The following is a 13,654-nucleotide window of genomic DNA, read 5'->3' as shown; positions in this document are numbered from 1 at the left end:
AGTGACAAGGCCTTCCACCGGATCTGTTTCTTTGTTTTAGTATTTGCATCTAAACCCAGGAATGGTTTCTGCTTTTTAGCTACTGGCGTTTGAACAAGTTGCTTTCAGTAACTTGGTAGGTGGTAGAGAGAAGGCTCTGTTGTCGGTTTAGGTGCGGTCAAAATGCGTAGACAGCTGGGTATTTTCCATAAGTGCTGACAGCAGCTGTCAGATGTTTCCAAATATGATCCTTTATTTAAGAGTTCTTTTCAAGATACGGATGAACTATGTTATGGGTGAGATGATGCTTCTGGCAGTTAGTTTGTGTTTCTAGGACTTTTTTTTTCCCCCCCCATCTTAAAGACTAGCAGAGGAAATAAGTTGTTTGAGAACTCACCACTGTGCATTTCTTCCATGGGATGTTTGGGTAATACTTTAAAATCCTTAATGTTCTACCATCCATGTGTCTATAAAGGTTAAACAAGTGTCTCCAAATAAATGTCGTGTCTGCTGGCTTTTATACATTTTCCCCATGTGTTGAATTGTTAAATATTTCTTATATTTGAGTATGCTGATAAAAAGACACATATGCATCTTATTAATACAGGACAACATTAATCAGACGTTATTTTACTGCAGTTGTGTAGTTTCTTAGAGTAGAGATAGAGTGCAAAACTGGTTTTAGATCATCTCAGAAAGTATCGTGGTTTTCTTTTTTTTTTTTTTTTTTTTTTTTTCCCTGAAAGTTGTTCTAGGTGCGGAGTTGTTCCTCCCCCAGAGTATGGTACAGAAAAAACCCCCACTGATCAGACTTGCAGCACTTTGAAGACCAGTCCAATTTAACATAAAACCAGAATGCTTTCTTGGTTTTGCAAATGCCTTGCAGCTACTTTCATCATGGCAAACTAAGTCAACATGTATTAAACATCAGTGTTAAACGCGTTTGTGTACAGACGTGCATTAAAGCTTGAAGCATATGTATTTGCAGAGTGTTGAAATGTTTTAGTTCTGGATGTTTAGAGTAGTTGGACAAAGAAAAAAAAAAGACTGCTGAAGGATGTAAAGCTTTTATTTTCTTAATACCCAATCAAACATTTTTAATCTACTAGGGCTTTTTTTTTTTCCCCCAGGAAGGTTTTTCTTTGGAACTAAAACCACCTTTCTGTTATACAATAGGTAATGCGTGTTTCCATCATGTATCAAATCTCTTTGAATAGAACTACTCTTTGCATTGATACCTTTCCTAACTTCCTTAAAATATCCATGTAGCTGTTGGAATGCTAGAAGAGGGTAGCTTTTCTCAAGTAGCGCCATCCCATACCTTCTTGCTAAGGTACGGTTGTACTTGTTTTCTTCTGCATATGTGAACTAACCTGGAATATTTTGATCTTTTATGCCTGGGCCACCCCAGAGAATTAATTTTTCAGAGTAGTCTTAACTTGAAACATTTCTGTTTTCAGGCATGTTTTTGTCTTTCACAATTGTCTTCCACCGAGGCTTGTAGAGCCTGCTGTTTGTTGTCGGCAGAAAGATCCAGGTGTTGAAGAGCCTTATCGCAGGCCTCCTGGCTGGGATAGATGACATGTGTTTTGTCCTACCTTGTAACGTGTGTGTTTGTGAGGGGTTTTTTTCTTCTGTACTTTTGTATGTGTGTATGGTTTTGTGTTTTTAACACTTTTTCTGTTCACTTGCTGTGGTTCTGATCCTTGGATGACTGAGAAGATTGAGCGTGACAGGGTGAGAATGCTCAGATGTAAGCGAGGACAGGTCTTGAAAACGTAATTAGTCTGCGGCTAGATTTTAAGGAATAAGCATGCACTTAAAATTCTTTGCTTAAAGAATAGGAAAACATCCTTTGGCAACGCGTTTAGAGTAAAAATAGCATGGAAATGCAATACACATTCATATGGATTGAAAATATTTTTTATATTATTTCTAATCCACACAGGTGAGCATTAATCATTTATTTGGCGTAATGAGTACATGGAAAGAATTGTCTTGTGCCAAAGGCTTGTATAGCTAAAACATAAATAGTGAAGATGAGAGACAGACATATATGAAAACGAGCACATACAGAGCAGGCCATACAGGAAAAGAATAAAACCACATCTGTAGGCTTAATTATTTTTCTTCATATGTATATATACAAGTTAAACAGTACAGGAACTTGTGTTTGGGAGGTAGCTGAGGCTGATGTAAGATTGAAGGAAAGAAGGTGTTCATGGTTTTTGTGTGGTAAGTATGTTTCTAATACTTTGCTTTCCTGACAAACGGTTGGATAAATTGTTCTCAGCAGAGTGTGTTTCATTTGTGGATTTTTTTTTTATTAATACTAGGCACTGTGATTTTTTTCTTTCTTTTTTTTTTTTTTAAAGTTATGATGACACCTTGTTGGTGTCATTATAACTCATCTGGAGTCCTTGCTAAACTACGTCATTCACAAATGATAGTCATGTTGAATTAATTTATTCAATTCAAAGCAGGGGTTGCCATCTGTGTGTGTATACATGTAAAGCTCTTGATCTAAAAGAAGGAAGCGAAGGATGTTTGCAGAGGGGAAACCCTCTCCTGCTCAGGCTTACTTTCTAGTAAGTGAGATCAAGTAATCGGTCGACAGCCTTTGGTTAGGAGCTGATGAACCAGGAGGGTGTTTTTTACTTACAGTGCTGCACCGCTGTGCTCGTTAGGAGAGGAGGGAACTTGTCCGCTAGTAACTTGAGCTTTGTGTCTGTCTTGGCAGTTCTGCGTCTGGGGGGTTGGTGTTATTTTACCGCATTTTTACAGATAGAATAGTATTTACTTTATTAAAATATCAACGGTTGTGCCAAGAAACACTGTTAACTATATTTATGTATCACGTTAGGATTCTTAAAGTTTCTTTGAGAATATGAGAGGTTCAATTAGCGAAGGAGGTAGTATAGATAAAAGCTTGAACTGTGGTGGAATGCATCCCATGGATGTGTACAAGGTGAGGAGCACCTATGCTTGCTCGCAGTGAGCAGGCAGGCAGGAAGATGGAGAGGACACCAGAGACCAGGAGAACAACCAAGGTGAGAAAAAGCTGACCCTTTGAAGACCTGAATGAAATAGTACTTAGGGAAGTGCCGTTCAGTTGAGATGCACCTGTGAGAATTTAGCTGGTGAGGTGAGCATGGGAAGTTGACAAAAGACATCAAGAGCTTTACCAGAGGGGAAGTCTTTAATATTAGTCACCTAAGTGTCATTCAGGGGTGAGGGTAGGACTTGTAAGATTAAATAAGGAATTTGACTTCCATTCCATTCTGCGGTGCCTCTGTATGCCTTTTGTATGCCATTTGAAATGAACTTTATTTTAAAATACATTTTGGGGGTTGTCATGTTCCTGCTTACAAGCTGTTCACTTACTTGAAGGGGTTGAGCAATAGCAGAATTTAGAGAGTTGGATACTGTTTATTGCCAATCCAGAAAAATGTATTTTTGGCTATCTTGCTCTTTCCTATGTAGCAGAGTCCTCACAGAACTGTTCTTCAGTAACCTAAAATGTAGGCTGGATTTTTTCATCTATCAGTCAGATATAGAGGTTAAGGTCTGGATGTTTTGGTTTGGTTTTTTTTTATGTAAGACCATAGATAGCCTGTGGTTTTGGGTGGTCTTGTCCTTGTCCCGACCTGTGTGGTGTTGTTGCAGCCGCTGTTCCCTCTCACCTTCCTTATTCCACACCCTGGTGCGTTTGGCTTTTTTGGTCATGAAGATTTACTCTGAACTGCACAAATTTCTGAAATAAGTAAAATGCAACTTATTCTTTTTGGTTGCTTCAAGTTAGCTTTCGAATATTCTAGAATACCGTATTTTAAACCGCATCAGTGGTACAGTTTCTTGCTCAATAGCTTTCTGTCTCTTCCTTGCTTTCTCCCCTCTGAGCACCACCACTAGCAAGCAATAAAGTTAGTATTTCAAGGCTGCTTATCTGATGCAAAAGGAATTAATGTCTTAGCATCTGCAAGTTACACATGCTGGAGGTTTCTTGTTTGTTGCGGGTTGGTGGGGTGTGTGTGTGGGGGGTCTGCATCCTTGGTTGGAGTGATGATCACAGCAACGATGGAGGGAAAGAAGGGAGCCGAGGAGTTCTGGGACAAGTGTGAATCATCCCATGTCAAATAAATTTTTGAAGGAAGTTTGGTAAGGGAGGTTGGTACAGATTGCTTAAAACAGAAAAATTTAAGGGCGTGAGAATGTTTTCATGCTCTGTTCCCAAATGCAGGAGTTGATAGATATGTTCTACCTGGCTGGCTACGTGTGTTGGGAAGGTGGGGTGTGGCAGGTGAGCTCCTCTTCTGTATGCATGATGGCATGTTCCTGCTTTTCAAATAAGAGAGTGGGGAAACACTTTTTGCCCAGGTGGATTTGTAGTGCGTTAATGTTTTTCAAGTAATATTTGCAATACTAGCAAATTAACTAATCAAAGCATTTGCAAGTGTTTAGCATGGTAGATCACACACTTGAAAGCGTCCTGTTTATGAAATTTTAGACCTAAATATTGTGTATCTTTTTGTCTTTGTAGTGATGAAGCAACCATTATCTCGGGGAGAAAGCTTGCTAAACAAGTTTTGAAAGAAGTTCAAAGGGATGTGGAATCATGGATATCCTTTGGAAACAGGAGACCTCATCTCACTGTCATATTGGTAGGAGACAATCCAGCTAGTCATATCTATGTCAGAAACAAGATAAAAGCAGCTGCGGCTGTAGGTATGTGTTAAGTAATATAAATGATCCTTGGTAAGCACATGATACTGTTATTTAAAAATAAAAAAAGCAGGGGGGAACCCCCTTTGTATCTTAATTTAATTTTGCACTGTTTTCTCCCTCATCTTCTCTGATGAACCTAAAGAAAAGAAGTTGCATTGACGTGTTAAGGAAGTAGTTTTAATAGCGCATGAATGGTACTGTGAGTTCAATTCTGTATCTTAAAGTGTTGCTAGGAAACGGTTTGCACGATTACCGCAAGGAACTGGAAACTAAAGGAGAACAGTGGGGAAGTTTTTTGGCCGTTAAATGTCTTAACTGGCTTTGAGAGGCTTGGTGAATAAACATTATCAGAGAAATTATATCAGTTTTTAGTTGTTTCTGCAAGACACTGATTATTTTTGAAAGTGAAATATTTGCTTAAGAGCTCAGTACCTGTTAGATTCTTTCTTCTATATGTGGATTCTTCAGCCCACCTCCAACTGTGGTAGTAAACCATATTACCCTGGAATTGATGGGAACAGTGATTAAGTAACCAGCTTCACAGGAAGATGTCGAGAAGAGCCTTTTTGTTCATAATACCAATGTTTTCTTCATAATGTCAATCTTTGTGTGCATCTGCCGTATCTCTGGAACGTCTGTCCCATTGAATGCTTTAGGTCCACAGTAGAGCCAGGGAAGCCAGTCCAAAACCAAGGCTTTGCAGCTCTGAATATGAAGGGCAAAATTTCAGATATAATGAAATCAGAGAGGAGAGCTAAATGACTGATGAGCCAGGATAAAGCCCAGTCGCTACAACATCTCATCTCCAAATGAAAGAGGATCATAGCCTAAACAGGGAACTGCAGTGTTGTTGCTACCAGTGAAACTGTGGTCTTGTGAAGTAACTTGAAAAATTTTCTTTCCAAATAACAAGTTTTGTCCTACGGAAGCAGAAAAGCTGTCGGATAAAATGCCAATAATACTAGTGTAGCTTTATCTGTTCAGTTTTAGTTGTAATTTTCAAGAGCACATTTTTAGTAAAGTTACAAGCTTTATTTTCCAAATATATCTAAATTCTTCTTTAATTTTTGAGCTACTGTGTCCAAGTATGGATTTTTATTCTCCTCCCCATGCGCCCCACCCCTCTCCCCCATATGTTTTGTTTTAAGATCGCGCTTGACATCTAGAAATACAGCATTAAAGACCAGACAGCGAAAGCAGAATTTTTAGCAAGTCCTCCATGGTTATTTAAGACAGTTGTTAAGCATTAGGCAGATTTCAGACAAAATGACTAAGCTGTCCTTAGGTAAATTCCCTGATACTAATAATGTGTCTTCTGTTTTTGGTTTTTATCAGGCATTTCTAGTGAGATCATACTGAGGCCTAAAGACATTTCTCAGGAAGAACTCTTAGATATGACGGAAAAACTTAACAAGGATTCAAGAGTTAGTGGTTTATTAGTTCAGCTACCTCTCCCAGGTAGGTGACATCTTTTGTCCCACTCCTCATATACAGTCAACGTAAGAGGAAAGAGTTTGACAATTTTGGATTGGAAGTGTCTTAGTGACATGAGACGCTCTTGAAAGAGGACATGCATAGTGAAGAATTAGTTGAGATGTTAATTTTTTTTCTTGTATGCTAGCCTGCAGTTTGTTTTAAACAAAAAAGCAAATTAAATTGTGAGAATCATTTCATATTGTCAACCTTGCCTTTTTTTAAAGTTCAGTCAGAATGCTATTTCAAGGAATTTTCATCCAAACACTTTATCCGGTTTATTTATCTATCTTTTTTTACATTTTTCCCCCAAGACCTTTGCCATGTTTTCACCCCCATGCCAAATTACGCTGTCTAGCAGATGATGCTACAGCCTTTCTCACAGTGATTCCGGGTTTTGCCTTAAACATTTGTTTGTATTTTCTATGCTGTCCCTAATGTTCCAGGTAAGCTTTGTGCTAAGGTGCTAAAAGCTTCTACTATATTCCTGGTTTTTATTTCCCTTCTCCAAATTTGTAATGAAATCTCCCTGAAACATCACTTGGCAGTAGCTGGCAAAATGGCTTTTTGGCAGTGATAAGATTTGCAGGTTTTGTATAAATCTATGTAAGTCAACTTAGTTAAACCACGGTATGCTTCCTAAGGGCATAGGTACCTTAATTACTGGAGCCATTGTAATAGACTGACTGGCGTGCTGGGTTTCCGCTGTCTCTGTGTTGCCAAGTGTTGTCTTTTATCATACGTGTGCACTGTACTCTCTGAAGGGCAGGAGTGGTCTTTGTGGCATGTGTGGGCATGATTTCTAGTGCTAGCTGGGACTCCAGGGGTTAATGTTTATTCGTATTGCTGACATTGAAGTTGAAGCTTTGTTTCTAGGTAAGCTCTTGGTTTCCACTCTTATTCCTAGTCTTCACTTTCAGGCAGTTCTTGCTGCCTTTATTTCATATTTGGAAAACAGCGAAGTTGGGACAGGTGCCGAGTGCTATAGAGGAAGAGATGCTTTGTTTGTATTTGTAATAAACATCAGCGTTAGTGATTAGGAAGGTTTGTGCTTGGTATTACTTGAAAGCTTGTTGAATTAACTTGGCCACAAGGTGGAAGTAGAACACAAGTAAGGAGACTAAATTCTTGGACTTGAAGTAAGGAACTCTGGGAGCTGATGGGCTGTGGTCGCTTTACTTTGAACAAACCTCTCCCACTAAAAACAGATTAGGGGGAATGGGTCATGCAGCAAGTTTCCATTTCAGTAATAACAACTCATGCAAGAGATGGAGCACTGACAGCCTAGGGATGGAAATCTTTCTGTCTGAAGCGTGTAGCAAAGGAAAGAAAGACTCGTCCATTGGACTTCCCAATCCACTGTTGAGCTCCCCAGAAACAGGAGGTGTCGTGCGTTACTCGCCTTACTTGTATTGAGTACTCAGTAAAATTGTTAGGTATGGCTTGCAGAATGCATTTGTTTGAGGAGGATATTGGGTCATAACAGTCTGCTCTGGAGCTGACTGCTTTCATCGATACGTAGTTTGGCAACAGACTTAAATCTTGAAACTTTGTGAATTTAAACCTATTCAACAATTGAAAGGAAAGAAACCCTGAAGATAATTCTAGTTGTGTCAATTCAAATGTCTGATGCTAGTACACTTAAAAGTTTAATCCCTAAAGTAATTGGTTGAAGATCCCTCTGAAGAACTACGGTACACCTGTCACAGTAACTACAAGAGGACTAAATAGGCTTCCTCTAACCTATAAAACTAGTTTGAGGCCTGGCTGTTGCCTGCCTTAGTAAAAACCTTAGAGTAATTTAATCGGTAGCAGAACTTTTTCAACATTGTTTTGTCTGTAAAGTTAAATGTGCAAGTTATTAGGAACTGAAAATGTTCAGCAAGTTCTTTCCATAACAGATGTCAGATAAACTCTGATTAGTTAGTTACTTTTTTTTCTCCCAAAGGAGCTTCAGAAACAGAAGGGCAGAAGGCTAATTTAGCTTATTTTCCCAAATTCTTTTCATTTGCATTGCTCCATGGAAGGAGACAAAGCCTAGAAGCTGTGAAAACGTTGTCAGCGGAGGCTGCTTATTCCAGAGTTGAGGTGGTTGTGTGGGGTTTTGGGGTTTTTTGCAGTAAACCACACACGGGTGTGGCTTTTGATCAACACTGGGATAAAAACAGAGGCAGAAAATAGCTTTGTTCTCTTTTGGTTTTGTGAGCTGCAGCAACTTAACTTTGAGGATTGTCATCTTTGCCTGAGGAAAACTTCCTTTCTGTGCAACTTTTGCCTGCATTACTTCTGATGTGGTAATGGGTTTGTGGAGTTTCCTGTATCTTTTTTAAATTGCTTGGAAGATGACTACAAAATGTTAGATACTTACTTGAGATAGAATTTGAAAACTTTAAAATTTTCTTAGTTGTAAGCAGCAAAGAAGTATGAGACAAATCAGTACAAACATCATGTCCCTCTGTTGTCAACGACTCTGCCAGCCTGAGCATGGCCTGCTTTGGTGGAACTGACTGTTAAAATCGTAGCAGTGTCTCAGTGTAGCTTCTCAAAATTATTTCCAGGGAGCTCATTGCTGGTGCTGAGCAGCTTCCTCCTTGCTCCATGTCTGTATTTCTTGATCCATGTGCTATGTTTTTGTTTTCATCTGTCTTCACTTTTGGAAACCAGTCTTTATTCTTTGTATGTCAACATTAGAGGCACATGATGTTTATTTTGTAAACAAGAGTTTCTTGGGGTGTGTGTGCCAGAGTAGCTAGGCAAGTGATGTCATCTTGCGAGTTTGGCTAACAAGTGAAAGGTGAGTGCAGCATGCAGCTTGGCATGGAGAGTAGCTCAGAATGCCAGCCAGTAAGTTGGTATGAATATCAGTTGCGAGGAGGCTAAGCATGTTCTATGAGACTGACAGTGACATACTTAAGAAATTGTTTTGTTCCTCTGGAAATAAATGAGGCTACCTGCAGTCAAGTGGAAACAAATCAGGAAAATGCATTTTTTGAGGCAAATAAAATCTACTCATTTAGTAACGTAGTACCTGTCTATGCAGTTTGATTTAGGTTGGCTTGTTTGTTTGGGCATGGCGTGCCCAAGGTGGTGTTTTGGAAGTGTCTCTGAGGAAGGGATGGAGTCCACATCCTCTTCTCAGGCCCGTGACAGCCTACTTGTCCCCAGCCACGCAGCTGCATTTCTTGCCAGCACTATTTCTTTGAAATTCTTCAAATCAGTTTTGAGTGGGGAAAAAAAAAAAAATCCATGTAAAGCATGATTTCTTTCCCTTTTATATGAATATATCTACTCTCTGTGTATTTCTTCACAATGAAGTGATAGACTAAAATGTCCCTGCTCATGGCGAGGGGGGTTGGACTAGATGACCTCTAAAGGTCCTCTCCAACCCAAAACATTCTATGATTTGGTCCTACTGATTAGCAAGTTACAAAAAACAGTTGTATTGCTGTAAAATGGAGAAAGAAAGCTAGACCTGCCAAGTTATCTCAGCTTAGCGTTTCCATACATTTGTTTAAGTCTTAGGTTGTGTATCCTTTGGTATCTCAGAGACAGTTAACACGCACAATAACTTCTTTTCCTATGGTTTGGGGTTCTTTTTTGAGCCACTTGGTATTTAACACTTCCATAATGCAGAAGTGACTCTGAAATGTCTTGCTTGAACATTTATTTTTATAGTAGCTAAGTCATAATTCTCAACTAGAGTATTGGCCTTTAATATTTTGACTGAATCTGTTGTATTAGCAGTGTCACAAACTGAATAATTTGATTTTAAGTAGGTGACGTTAAAAGGTGAAGTTGTAACTGCTACCTTTAGAGGGGGAGTGCAGTTTATTCATAATGATTAATAATACTTAGCCTAGCTAGGCCGAACTTGTGTGTTTCTCTGTGTAATGATTCCGATAGTGTTGATGACACCTGACGAATGAAAGAACTGCAATTGGAAATCACTGTGTTTCCTAGATCACATAGATGAAAGAACAGTTTGTAACGCTATCGCACCTGAAAAGGATGTGGATGGATTTCATATTATGAATATTGGACGTCTGTGTCTCGATCAGCCTTCTATAATACCTGCCACTGCTGCTGCCGTGTGGGAAATCATAAAACGGACAGGTAAGAAACTGAACTGTATTGAAACTCTTTTTATCTTGGAAGATGAATGAAGGATCAAGTCAGGTGTGAGTTAAAAGGTGTAGGCTATCTAAATGTATTGGGCTGATTGAAGAACAAACGTTTAGAGGATTCATCTAAATAATAAGGAGGTGCCAAATAGATGAGATCTTTTGCCAGTAGCTTAACTATTAATTAAGTGTAGACAGTAGTCCACATAGGATACTTGGTGAAACACTCTGGTAATTTATTTTCTGTGCTTCATAATCTTGCAAGGAAATTTCTGTGATATTACTGACCTCCCGATTGTTTATCAAGTATAAAATTTGAATGCATCAGTTATTGTGGGGGAAGGGGAAGAAACAAAAATGGGGGCGTTCAATTCTGTCCTAGAAGGGCCAAAGAATGCATATATATTTAATAGTTGTCATTTTACAAGTATAATGTAAGTGTTCTTAGTGGTAGACATAAGAGCGTCTTACTCCCTTTGTGGTCAGTGGAGAGAAATTAAGTCCCTCGAAGGGTGATTCAGATAAACTGAATGAATTGCCAGTTTTGTTTCTTGAAGGTGAAAGCTGAAAGTTGTTTTGTGGATTCATCCCTCAAATTGAGCCTTTTGTGGGTTTTCAACTCACGTTAATGTCAGCAGTCCACAACAGCAAATAATTGTATCTTGGGGATTGAGAAAAAGGGTTGAGGCATATCAAAAGAGCAGAATACAACTTTCTGATAGTTTGTTTTTTGTTTTTTGTTTGTTTTTTTTTTTTCATATAAGGAATACAGACACTTGGAAAAAATGTTGTTACTGATGGAGAGCATGAAAGGCCTGGAGGTAAGTCCATGAATGTTGTTTTAATGTTTCCATTTGTGGAATCGTTAAAATAAAGCTGACCAGAGGATTCAGATAAAAAGAGAAAGCTTTTGTCTCTTGTACAGTATTTACAACCAGAGTAACAAATTAAATTAGCTAATATATTTCCTGACATAATCTCAGGAGAGCAGTTTCTGGACCTGACTGTTTCCAGTGTTAAGTCATCATTTAGTCCTCCATTTGAAACAGCTACTGTTTAAACATGGCTAGCACTGAAAGTTAAGGCTAATACCCGATGGTGTGGCCTTAAAGAGCTACAGAGGTTCATGAAATGCTTAAACCAAGTAATAGAGCTATATGCCTTATCCTCATGCTTATGTAATAATAACTTCCAGTTTTTCATACGCACGCATATATACACAGTTACACATGTACATATATATGTGTGTGTATATATGTATATTACATGATTCCTGTGTTGTGCTATATTAGTTAGGTGGTGATTATGAAAATATCCAAACGACCAACCGTGTACCCTTTTCATGTGAGCTCTACGTTATTACATGTTGGCCTTGGGGGACTTTTATGCAGTGTGGTTCGTACCCCCCCCTGGAAATAGGGGATTGTAATGGAAATATTTTCAAGTAATTCTAGTTGCAGAAGCATGCATGTGCTGCTATAATTGTGCTGTAGAAAGAAAAACAAATACAATTTGAATAGAATATGGTCCTTTTGCAACTTCATTTTGATGTTAGAAACTGCCAAGGTGGTGTGCGCAAATGAGGTAAACATGAATGTTTAATCCCAGGCATATTTAATAGGAGTGGAGTGAAATCTGTTATTAATATAATAAAACACTAAAAGCTTCTTACTAATCATAGAGTTGGTTTTTCCATTCAGCCTCTGTGGGAAAGTTGCTATTTGAAACTTCTCTCAGTGTTTGAATTGTAATTACCAGCAGTGCATAGTTCTGGTCTCATCCCCATTCCCATGAAAATTAGTAGCATTTTTGCCATTTGTTGCAAATATTCGGTTACATGTCTATTACCAGCAGTGCGGTTGGGTGCCTGAAACAGGCTTTATACAACACAGAGTTATGTTGCAAACTATTAGCATGTTTCTCTCTTGGAAATGAGAAGACTGAGTGACCTGTGATTCTTTCAGCAACGTGTTACAAAACCCATAGTAGTTGCATGCATCTGTTTTAGCTCTAACTAAATACTGTTTTGTAGCTTTCAGCTTTTGAGTTAATTGGGTCCGTGGCTCAGGTTTGTTCACATGTGTCCTGGGTTTGTAGTTGTTATTTGACTGCCTGGTAGTGTGACTTGTTTTGGGGGGCTAATCCAGGAGTTTCTTGGCCCATGCACAAACTTTGTGCTTCACGGTGATCTGCCTACATTATGCTTCCTGACATACTAGACACTACTTCACTGGCAGCTGTATTTACTGGCATTGTCATTGATACTATGTACGTTAAGTATTCTATGTGGGGACAGAAAAACATTCTGATATTCCCTTACAGACAGTGACACTGGAATCTAGGTGTAGAAAGAGTTAACTCCCTGAAGTTATCTTTGATTATTCTGAAAAAATGGGTTTATTTTTAAGGTAGCTTTACTTGTTTTACAACCTGCTAAGTGTTAGTATACAGTATAGAGCAGCTGGCAATGAGAAAACAAATAGTGGTATAGATGGTGATAAGTACTTCGGTAATTGTAGTTGTTGAGTATAGTTTTCATTCCTGACACACAGATCAGGCCATCGGTGAAGATCTGGTTGGTGTTCTGCAGTTAGCTTTCTTTTCCGCTTTGGTGCTGAGCGACAAGAGGCCGGCCTGGATGGCGTGTGGAAGGGAAGGCGGGCTAGGTGGTGGTTTCAGCTTTACCTCAATGGCTATCAGAATTTCTGGATGTATCGTGACAAAGAAGAAACTGAAGGTGGTTGAGATAAAGCCGAGATAGACAGTGAAGGAAAATGCATAAAGCTAAAGCATAATGAGGTCAAGGAGGTGGAGCCAAAAGAAAGATTGGAAAAGTGAATCTAATAAAAATAATACCTTAAACGGAATAATCCTTTCCACCTGTTTTCTTAGTGGCTAATAGTAGGGCAAAATGTGTGCCTTGTGATCAGGATAGAAGACGAGGTAGCTTTACCAAGTGTGTTAAGTTTCTGGGTAAAGTATGTTTTGGAGTTCAAAATAACAAGTCAGAGTCGCTAATGTTATTTTTTACCAAACAAAGGCAGGTTTTGAATTTAAGCAAGTCTTTAGAACCATTTTAACCAGGTAATACAAATGAAATGGAAGCTTTTTATGTGTGCCTTGTGATCAGGATAGAAGACGAGGTAGCTTTACCAAGTGTGTTAAGTTTCTGGGTAAAGTATGTTTTGGAGTTCAAAATAACAAGTCAGAGTCGCTAATGTTATTTTTTACCAAACAAAGGCAGGTTTTGAATTTAAGCAAGTCTTTAGAACCATTTTAACCAGGTAATACAAATGAAATGGAAGCTTTTTTATTCATTCTTTTTTTTTTTTTTTTTTTTTTTTTCGGGGGGGGGG

The 13,654-nt window shown here is 38.7% G+C and overlaps 1 protein-coding gene across 5 annotated transcripts in view; it reads left to right on the top strand.

Annotated features, from left to right (window-relative positions):
* Positions 1-4,631: 4,631 nt before the first annotated feature.
* The window catches only part of LOC104131554 (methylenetetrahydrofolate dehydrogenase (NADP+ dependent) 2 like), a 40,633-nt gene continuing 31,610 nt past the window's right edge, over positions 4,632-13,654 (top strand). For all 5 annotated transcript variants that reach the window (XR_004842755.1, XM_035900289.1, XM_035900288.1 and 2 more), the window contains exons 1-4: positions 4,632-4,704; positions 6,040-6,162; positions 10,138-10,290; positions 11,063-11,119. Coding sequence is in view for 4 of the 5 variants with exons in the window: in XM_035900289.1 (XP_035756182.1) it covers positions 6,099-6,162; positions 10,138-10,290; positions 11,063-11,119 (274 nt within the window). In the remaining variant the exon portion in view is untranslated. The remainder of the gene's footprint in view (positions 4,705-6,039; positions 6,163-10,137; positions 10,291-11,062; positions 11,120-13,654) is intronic.

The sequence above is a fragment of the Egretta garzetta genome, unplaced genomic scaffold (genome assembly GCF_000687185.1).
Source record: "Egretta garzetta isolate BGI_Z169 unplaced genomic scaffold, ASM68718v1 scaffold378, whole genome shotgun sequence".
NCBI lineage: Eukaryota > Metazoa > Chordata > Aves > Pelecaniformes > Ardeidae > Egretta > Egretta garzetta.
The sequence above is the reverse complement of the archived record's forward strand: the minus strand, read 5'-3'. Positions and strand labels throughout refer to the sequence as shown.